A 10,881-nucleotide genomic window follows, 5' to 3' on the forward strand; every position below is an offset into this window, starting at 1 on the left:
CTATTACTTCAAAAGAACAAAGTGGGCCTCACATTTTACTTAAGATAATTTCAACACTCTCAGTTTTAAAGGAAACACCAACACCTTAAAAACAAATCAACCTGCTCGAATAAATAGTACTCATGCTGATGAAAATTTAATCTTCTACAACGGGAGAGTCCAAATCCGAATTAGAGGCCAATCCTCAGATCTAATGGAATGTAAAGCGTTGGGTTCGGCTTAGATATCATCAATGTCCTCATCATCATCTCCTATGTCGTCAAACTGGATTTCGTCGTCATCTCCAGGGCCAAAGGTATCCGTTTCATTGATTTTGGCGTGTTCTGGAAGCTCGCCATAGGCCTTCAGACTTCTAGCTTCATCTGCATTGTATTTTAAAATGACATCCGCTTTGTTATCCTGATAGTCTCGTAGACCAACCAATATGATGTCCGAGGTATTGATCCAAACCTTCTTCCTCAATTTCCCCCTGATGTGGCACAATCTCTTGACACCATCAAAGCACATGGCTTCTAATCGTCCATTTCCCAGCATTTTGATGACCTGGGCGTATTCTTGCCCATCCTCTTTGAACACCAGTTCTCTTTTTTCAGACTCGTTCTCATTCTTACCTCTCCGTCTATTTTTGCCTCCTTTGCCTTTATTCTTAGGCATGACTGCGGCCTGGGGGTCTTTCCGACTCCCTTTTGGGCAACGACGGAGGCGATTCCTTTGAGGGGAGGGACGGCTAACTAAGGGGAGCGCGCAGGACGCAGCAGGTGCTAAGGTCCAGTGACGTGTAAAAGATGCGACCCACGGAACGTGACGTGCTTACGCTCAGCGGCCGCAAATGGCGTCGCGATGTTTGCGACACTTTTCCACATCTACCTCCGCAGAGCCGACCCGCCCCCGGCCTTCCAGCCTTCCTCCGCCTGCGCGAGAAAAGCTATGCAACGCTAGTTGAAAACGGGGCTCCGCACGTCCACCAGGCTCTCAGCAGGTGGGAGTGGGGAGAGGAATAGAGGGGGCGAGGTGGAGAGGACAGGGGGCGAGGTTATCTCAAAAAGCAAAATTTAAAAAGTAAAAGTTAATATGTACACATATATATTTACACGTGTATAAGAAAATGTGTTTTTTATATTGGTGGGCATTAGCAATATATGCCACAAAAGAATTCTTTAATCTCATGTTTTCATTTCCAAGGTAATACTAGTACATCTCAATTAAGTGATTTCTTTGTAGGAAGTTATCAGTTTACATGCATTATTTTCATAAATAAATGTCTTTTTCTAGATTAAATTTCATTTTAAAAGTATTGTCTTTTTTTTCCATCTCATGTGAAGCAGAATTAGCTATTTCCTAATTTTCACTTTCCATGCACTAGACTCATATAGAGTAACATTAGTTGCATAGCAAAAAACCAACCACTATAAATTGTAAAGATATTGAGATTAGAGATTGTCTTGCTCATTTTACAGTCCCAAGTCCTATTAGTGTAGTGGTTATGTGTTGGTCTGCTAACTGCAAAGTCAGCAGTTCAGAACTACCTGCCACATCTCAGGAGACAGACAGGCTTTCTACACCCATAAAGAGTTGCAGTTTCAGAGCCTCTTTGGGGGCAGTTCTGCCCTGTCCTAGAGACATCAACTCGATGGCCAGAGTTTGACTTTTTGGTTTTATTATATATTAGGCGCTTAGTAGCTTGTTTGTTGAATGGACCAATTGATACAGCCACATTAGGTACACATTAGAATTTTGATTCTTGTACTTAAATTTCTTGTCATGAAAAAGTGAAGATTCGTGAATAACAAACCAAAGGACATTGATACCATCTATAAAATACTGTTAAAATACGTGCTAAATAAGACAATTTTGAGTACATTTAAATTCTTTCTTAGGAGAAATCGCGCAGAGGAGCACGGCTCCTCCATACAGTGTGGGGCCGGTTTCAGGCCCTGTGATTCAGCTAGTCACCGCTTGTGCTGCTAACCACGGGGCCAGTGTTGAAACCCACCAGGCAGCCCGCTGGAGAAAGTCTGCTCCAGGCAGGATCCACAGCCGCCGTGAAACGCACGGGTAGGTCCACTCTGTCCTGGAGTGTTGCTATGGATTGGAATCAAGTCAATGGCAGTATTTACTAGTGGCTCTGCTAGTTACTAGATTGCAGGCAAGTTACTTTATGAACGTCAGTCGCCTCACTGAAAAGGGGATTGCTGATAATATCATCTACCACACATGGCTGTCATGAATATAAATAAGCTAGTCCCGGGAAGAGTGTGGAAACAGCATCTGGCATAGAACATTCATATTCGCAACACTATCTTTGGACTAAACAAATGCTTTGTAAAATAATACGTGTATTTTCTTGCAAAATAGAATTTTAGATTTTTTTTTCCTTCTCATTACCTGAAGAGTAAAGTTCTTTTGGTCGCTTTACTTATTATTTATTTATTTATTTTCTCAGAATGGATTTAAAAACTAATGTTTGGGGTCGGGATCATTTAAAATAAAAATAAAAGCGTCAGAGGCAGATATCTCGCGTTTCATAGGGTCTCATGTTACCAGTTCTCTATGGGCATTGTTTGAAAAGAAACACTTTTCTCTCTATGGGGGTTGTTTTGACCTGGAAAGTTTATTTTACATATATTATACATAATGCAAAAAGACTCTAGCATAGTATTTATTTTAACATATCAAATTCAGAGCATATTCACCTATATGTGAGATCTATTTGGGAGGCTGAGACCACAGAATAGGTTCATCTTTTCTTCTGTCGTTCGTGTACATCAGAAAAAAATTAGGTAGTTACTGAATGCGGTTGCTGAGGGAAAATAAAGATAATTGAATACACAACTGTGAATGAAGGAAGAGGGTAGAAAGAAAGGTACAGGGATGAGATGGGGGATTGTACAGGGAGGACTATCATAGTGACACAGATTCATGAGAAGGAGAAGCCCAAGAGAGGAAGAGGAGCCCTCCTGGAAGCTCCTCACTTCTTGAGATGGGACAAAGGTGCCAATGACCTTTTTTCTTTTTTTTACTTCTTCTAAAATATCCAGGACTCTACTATGTAGGGGAGTTAATCACTTATATCAAATAATGAATTATTCACTTTTATTTAAAACAAAGAATATAAATAGCCTGAAGGATTCTCTATAAAACATTATTTTTCACAAAATATCCTGCTGTCCAACCTCAACCCACTGTTGTCAAGTCTGACTCATGGATTTCAAGGCAGCCCCAAAGGCACAGTCGGCTAAGGGCGTTGTTGCTAGAAATCTTTAAACCCAGCAGCCCCACCATTGGAACAATCTGTGGTAGGATGTTTCTCTTAAAGATTACAGCTTTGAACACCATGGGGCAGTTGTGTCCTATATGTTTACTGTGATTTAGAAATGACTTGATAGCAACAGTGTTTTGCTGTTTTGCAACACAGAAAGGACTATGCCCCTGTAAAACGGTGGGAGCAGAAGCTCTGGAAACTTTCTAGCTGCAGGAAATATGGTGATTAGCATCAACGTAAAGCTGATTCTTATGAGGTAGAAATAATTCTAATTCCACTCTTTAAACTTTTTATCAGTTCTGACACCTGCCAGCTTTCCCACGTCACTCTTCTTCTGCACTAACTTCAGTAGTCTTTTGCAATGACCTCATAGAACATACTGACTTAAAGTGACTTATTAAGGAAGGCCCGGCTCAGATCGACTGTAGTAGTTACATATTTTCATGTCAACCTGATAGGGAAGTATAGGGGTGGAGTCTTGCCTGTCAATCATGTGAGTATGGTCTTCTCACGAGGATTCTGGGAACTGCCTCTCTTTCTCCCTTGATGTGGGCCACACTCTTGCTCTACTTCATCTTACTGTTGAGGAGACACACCCAGAGAGCTGATGAGCCATATGGAGACTGTACCAGTGCTGAGATTCTTCCACCAGCATTCGATCCACAAGGCTTTCCATCCACCAGCCTGTGATCTTCCTGCATTCGGCATCTTTGCATGTGCTGTGTGAATCTGAAGAGTAATTTATGTACCGTTGTCAGACATATGGGCTAATATCAGACTTATGGACTTGATCTGGACTGGGCAAGGATGTTTTTTCAGTAAACAAGTGCTCTTTGATATAAAGCACCCTCTTATACATACATGTCTCTGGATTTGTTTCTCTAGTCAACCCTGCCTAACACACTGACCAATTCCCACTCCGTAGGCCACAGACACTTCATTTATACAGTTGATTGACCAATCCCTGAAAAGTGTATACCAACCAGGAGACCAGACAAAAAGTACCAAACCAAATGCTGTTTAGAGTTTCCCAGGATATGTCAATCAACCTAGACTAAAGTAACAAACCCTCTGGGGTAGAAAAGTAGGTCAGTAAACTCTTCATGGTTTGTGGGAAAATCTCTTAAAATATTTTCCATAGAACTAAGGCAAAAGGTCACCTAAAGGAACTCATTCCACTGCAGTCTCGGTCCCCAATGGCAGCCATACTGTTTATGCTCGAGGCCAACATTATACAATATAAACACAATGTGACTGCAAAGGTAAGCCATGTAAGTAATTTTAAAAAGTGTACTTGTCACGGTGCGGAAAAAGAGATCAAATTAATTTAATAGTATATTTTATTTAAATAAATTTATACAAAGTATTTCTGGTTTAAGAGACTTCACAGTGTTTGCTACTGATACTTGTCGTTAATCTCAAGTTGGTTGCACCGCATTGAAGTGTTATGTGTCTTTTGTTTCTGTCGTTGCTCCATGCCATTGAGTTGGTTCTGACTCATAGGGACCTGATAGGCAACAGAATGAAACAGTACCAGATCCTGCACACTCCTCACAATTGTTTTCATGGTTGAGCTCATTGTCACCACTGTGTCAATCCATCTTGTTGAGGGTCTTCTTCCTTTTCTCTAGTGGTCACCTTTACCGAGCATGCTGTACTGCTTCAGGGACTGGTCCCTGCTGATAACATGTCCAAAGGATGAGAGACAAAGTCTCACCATCCTTACTTGTTTCTAAGGAGCACTCTGGCTATACTTCTTCCAACACAGATTTGCCTGTTCTTCTGGCAGTCCATGATACTGTCAATCTGGCTACTCCATTGTTCAGAGCAGCTCTAGACCCTCTGTGTTGGTAGTACTACTTATTTAATTTTGGAGTGAAAAGGTCTTCATTGTATAAATGTAATGGAGACTATGGTGCATTGTGAATATATGCCATCTCTTCAATTCTCTGGTAGCCTCATCTTATTCCAGCCATGCCTCCTCCTACCTCTACAACTACCACTAAACAAAACCAAATTAGCTGCTGTCTAGGCAATTCTAATCTGTGCCACTCTCTGTGTGTGTGTGTGCAGCATAGAAATGCCTTTCAAAGTCTGTGGCCTTGCAGAAGTGGATTGGCAGGTCTCTTTTTCTAAGGCGCAGCTAGTGTGAGTTACCAACCTTTAGGTTAATAGTCAGGCATGCACCCCTTTATTTCATTCAACTATGGGTGATCTGGCTACTTGCTTAACTATGTTGTTCAAAATGACCCAGGAGAATTATGTATTCCTTTGTCTGTCCCGTAGCATTTTTTCATATAAACACTTTTAAACTCTTTATGCTATGCTACATGAAAGCATGATTTTAAGAAATGTGGACACAAGGTATCGAATAATTACTTTAATCTAAATGACTAGCTACCAGAGAGAAGTAACAAAAGAAAACATCTATTTTATAGTGAGATATTAACGTTTGGTTGGTTCAAATATAAGACAGGTTAAGTTTCTAAATAGTTAGGATTTTGGCCAATAAATGTGGATTTTTACTTCAGCTATACTATCAATAGTGATCCCTTTTTAGTATGATTATAAAACCAAGTTTACAACTCTTTTGATATGAATGCAAATATGAGCTCCTATTAACTTTTGGCCTCAGAGTAGCTTTTATAGCATACCTAATGTTGCAATAAAAAGTATCATGAGTTCTTACTGACTCATTATTGTGAGTGCTTGTGCTTGGAGCTGTTTCCCAGAATTAGTGGAATATTTACATGCCCTTTCATTTTAGAAAGCAAAGCTTCCTCAGGGTTTGCACTACAATGAGCACAGGTACTGGGAGACAGGAATGCCTTCAGTCGCTTGAGTAGCTGGATTGTGCCTGGGGGTGTCCTGATGGCTGTCACTTCATCTAGACACAATTTTATCCATGACTCCAGAAACAAAACAAAAAAGCTCTTGGTCATCAAATCATTTCTGACTCATAACAACTCTCTACAGGATTTCGCAGGATATAAATCTTATGGGAACAAATAGCCTCATCTTTTTCACACACAGAGTTTGGTAGACTTGAACCATTGACCTTGTGGTTTACAGTTCAATGCTTACCCTACAGAGTCACCAGGGCTCTCCATGATCTCAGACTCAGGTAAACATTTCCTATCTAAAGCAGGACTTTTGTCAAGGTTGGGAAGCCCTATCATTGTAGATCCAGACCTCATTTATTTATTTTTATAATGAATGAAATTAAAAAGGTAGCACATATGTTAGAATATCTAAAAATACAGATTTTTCCCACCTCTTTCCACAAGATGAGATGCCTTATCGTTTAATCACTATTGTTTGAGGATGCGTAATATTCCATTGTGTGTATATACCAGAGATTTTTTATTTTAAACACCATTGTATTAATTAATTTATTATTATTTTTAAATTTTATTAGGGACTCATACAATTCTTATCACAATCCATACATATACATACATCAATTGTATAAAGCACATCTGTACATTTTTTGCCCTGATCATTTTCAAAGCATTTGTTATCCATTTAAGCCCTTTGCATCAAGTCCTCTTTTTTTCCCCTCCCTCCCCCCTGCCCCCTCCCTCATGAGCCCTTGATAATTTATAAATTGTTATTTTGTCATATCTTGCCCTATCCGATGTCTCCCTTTCATTCATCTGTTGATGGAAATTTAGGCTGTTTCCATTTTTTTTATAGTTGCGAACTGCACAGCAACAAATATTGGAGGGTTGTGGGCTGTTTCTTATTTCTTATGGGGATAGGCCCAGTAGTGGAATTGCTGGGTAGTAAGGTAACTCGATTTCCATCTGTTTCAGGTATCACCAAATCGCTTTCCACAGTGGCTGTACGTATGTACAAGGCCACCAGCAGTGAATGAGAGTGCCAACATTTGTTGCTTTTTGTTTTTTTCAATTGCACTATCCTTGTGAGTGTTAGGTGGCATCTCATAGTTGTTTTGATTTGCATTTCCCAGCTGGCTAATGATCAGGAAGATTTTCTCATCTATTTATTGGCCATTTGGATTTCCTCCTTTGTGAATCATCTGTTCAAGTATTTTGCCCACATCCTCAGGCGGCTATTCATTTATTTTTCTTGTTGTAAGACTGCAGGGTTTTGTAGATTTTAGTAATAAGACCTTTGTCTGATACATCATTACTAATTATATTTTCCCTGTCTGTGGGTTCTCTCATTACTCTCTTGATGAAGTCTTTTGAAGTACATAAATGTTTTATCTTTAAAATGTCCCACTTGTCTATTTTATCTTCCATTGAGTGTCTATCCTTCCTTATTTCTTGTAGCCATGTGTTTGGGGTGCTAAGGTTTTTAGCTTTGTCCCAATTTTTTTTTTTTTATTGATGATCCTGATAATTTGCGGTTTTACCTCGAAGTCTGTGATCCACCTTGAATTTGTTCTTGTGTATGGCATGAGGTAAGGATACTGCTTCATTCTTCTTCAGGTTGATATCCAGTTTTGCCAGCAATATTTGTTAAGAAGGGCATCTGCTTCCCATTTGATAGTTTGGGGGCCATTATCAAAGTTCAGTTGTCTGCATTCTGCTGTTTGTTTTTATTTCTGGGTTTTCTATTGTTATCCATTGGTCTAAGTATGTATCATTAAACCAGTACCATGTTGTTTTGACAACGGTGGCTATATAATAATTTTTAAAGTCAGGTAATGCAAGCCCACCCACTTTATATTTCTTCTTGAGTTCTTTGCCAATTCTGGGCTTCTTCCCGTTTCATAAGAACTTGGTAGTCAGTTTGTCTATTTCCATGAAAAATGATGCTGCTACTTGTATCAGGATTTTATCATAGTGATTTAGGATTGACATCTTTACAATACTGAATCTTCTGATCCACGAGTAATTTTTCATTTGTGAAGGTCCCTTTTGGTTTCTTGTAATAACGTTTTGTAGTTTTCCTTGTACAGATCTCTTAGGTTGTTTTGGTTAGTTATATCCTTAGAGATGTCAATTTATCCTTGGCTATTGTGAAGGGTACTAACTTCTTGATCTCTTTTTCTGTAATCCCATCAATTGTAGATAGCAATCCAATTGACTTCTGCTTGTTGATCTTGTATCCTGCCACTGTAGCAAATTCCTCTCTCAGCAAATTCCTCTTTCCTATTGTGGAGGCCTTGGTGTTCTCAATATATAAAATCATGTCATCTGCAAATAACCATATTTTCAATCTTTCCCCAGACGTATACCTCTGATATCCTTCCAGTACCTTATATTATTAGCTAGGACCTCTAGGACAGTGCTAAATAAAAGCAGGGGAAAGGGTCATCCTTGTCTGGTTCCCCTTTTCAGTGGGGATATTTTTTTCTTTTCTCCATTGTTTGTAACATTGACTGTTGGATTTTCATATATGGCTTTAATTATATTGAGGTAATTTCCTTCCAGTCCTATCTTCTTGAGTGTCTTAATTAGGGATGGGTGTTGAATGTTGTCAAATGCTTTTTCTGTCTCTATTGATAGTAACATGCAGTTCTTGTCCATTTTCTTTTCAGTGGGGTGGATAATGTTGTGTTGTACCATCCCTGCATCCGCATCCCTGGTGTGAATCCCAGTTGGTTATGATGAATTATTCTTTCTATATACTTTTGTATTCTATTGGCCAAGATTTTTGTTAAGGATAGTTGTGTCTATATTCATTAGCGATATCAGTCTGTAGTTCTCTATTCTTGTTTGATTCTTGCCTGGTTTTGTTATCAGTGTTATACTAACTTCATAGAATGTGTTTGGGAGTTTACTGTCCTTTTCTACATTCTAGAAGAACTCATGTAATATTGGTGTCAGCTCTTCCCTAGATGCTTGGTAGAATTCTCCTATGAAGCCATCTGGGCTGGGCGTTTTTAGTTAGTAGTGCCTTCATAAGCTTATTTATTTATTCTTTGGCATTGGGTGTGTTCAATTTCTTGATGTCTACATGAGTTAATATGGGGTTAGTTTGTTTTTCCAGGTATTTGGGCATGTCTTCCAAGTTGTTGTATTCTTTTGAGTACAATCCTTCATAATACTGTGTAACAAGGTTTCTAATTTCATTAGGGTCCATTGAAATTTCCCATTTCATCCCTCTATCTGGATATTGATGTCTGCTCCTTCCTGTCTTTTACTAGGTTCGCCAACGGTTTGTCAAATCTGTTAATCCTTTTGAAGAACCTTTCCATAGTTTTTTTGTTTTACCATCAATTTATCTCCACCCTGATTTTTTTTCTTTTCAATTGCTATTAGAATCATTCTGCTGACCCTGTTCTAACTGTTGAAGGTTTTATTATGAGGTATTCACCATAAGTCTCTCTTTTTTCTTCATATGTACTTTTGTCGCTACCAAGCAACCGCTGATAACTGCATTTGCTGTATCCCATAGGTGTTTGGATTGTAGTATTCTCATTCCATTAGTTTCTAGAAGCTAATTAGAAACTACCTACTTCATTTCTAATTTGGGCAAATGCCCACTCCCTTTGAAGAAGTAAGTTATTCATCCTCCAAGTATTTGTCCTTGTCAGGTATCAGGCAGCAAAGACCCAGAACAAAATATATCATTGTGAATGAGGGGGAGTGTAGAGTGGAGACCCAAAGCCCATCTGTAGGCAACTGGACATCCCCTTACAGAAGGGTTGCAGGAAGAAGATGAGCCATTCAGGTTGTAATATAATACTGATGAAACATATAACTTTCCTCTAGTTCTTTAATGCTTCTTCCCCACCCCATCTTTATCATCACCCCAGTTCTACCTTACAAATCTGGCTAGACTAGAGCATGTACATGGGTACAAACAACAGCTTGAAACACAGGGAATCCAGGATAGATAACCCCTCAACACCAGTATTGAGAGTAGCCATACCAGGAGGGCAAGGGGAAAGTGGGGGGACACAGGGGGAACAGATCACAATGATCTACCTCTCTCAGGGAGATGAACAACAGAAAAGTGGGTGAAGGGAGACATCAGTTATTGTAAGATATGAAAAAAAATCTATAAGGGAAGGAGGGGGGATACGAGGAGCTGATACCATGGGCTCAAGTAGAAAGCAAATGTTTTGAAAATGATGATGGCAACATATGTACAAATGTGTTTGACATAATGTATGTATGTATATATTGTGATAAGAGCTGTCTGAGCCTCCAATAAAATGATTTATTTTAAAAAATATTTGCCCTTCTTTTTTTAAATCTTTCTTTTGTTGATTTCCAATTTTATTGGGTAGTAGTCAGAGAAGGAAATCTGACTGGCCTCTATATTTTTAAATTTATTCAAGCTTGACTTGTGTCCCAGCATGTGGCCTGTTTTCAATTATGTGCCATCTGCACTTGAAAAGAATGTGAATTTCTTTTGTAGTTGAGTGGAGAGCTCTGAAAATATCAGGTCGGGTTGTTGAATTGTAGAGTTTAGTTCTGTAGCCTCCTAGTTGAGTTTCTTTCCTGCTAATCTGTCATTTTTGGAGAGCAGTGTACTGAAATCTCCTACTATGATTGTCAATCCTGTGATTTATTTTTTCATCTTTTGAAGTCTTCAGTTGATGAGTTCGTGGGTCTCTTGTTGGATGCTTACATGTTTATTATGGTCACAGGCTCTTGGTCTATCAATCTTTTAAACATTATATAGTACACATACTT

General features: G+C 39.0%; 1 protein-coding gene across 1 annotated transcript; it reads right to left on the reverse strand.

Moving 5' to 3' along the window:
* Positions 1-215: 215 nt before the first annotated feature.
* On the reverse strand, positions 216-654 carry LOC142443573 (eukaryotic translation initiation factor 1A, X-chromosomal). The gene has a single exon (XM_075544897.1). It carries the CDS (start codon positions 652-654, stop codon positions 220-222), a length of 435 nt encoding a protein of 144 aa, XP_075401012.1. The 3' UTR covers positions 216-219.
* Between the last annotated feature and the right edge of the window lie 10,227 nt (positions 655-10,881).

Source organism: Tenrec ecaudatus, chromosome 3, assembly GCF_050624435.1.
Source record: "Tenrec ecaudatus isolate mTenEca1 chromosome 3, mTenEca1.hap1, whole genome shotgun sequence".
NCBI lineage: Eukaryota > Metazoa > Chordata > Mammalia > Afrosoricida > Tenrecidae > Tenrec > Tenrec ecaudatus.

What these genes read in the sequence shown, in the direction of transcription:
- LOC142443573 (XM_075544897.1), bottom strand. Translation starts at nt 654, where the DNA reads ATGCCTAAGAATAAAGGCAAAGGAGGCAAAAATAGACGGAGAGGTAAG.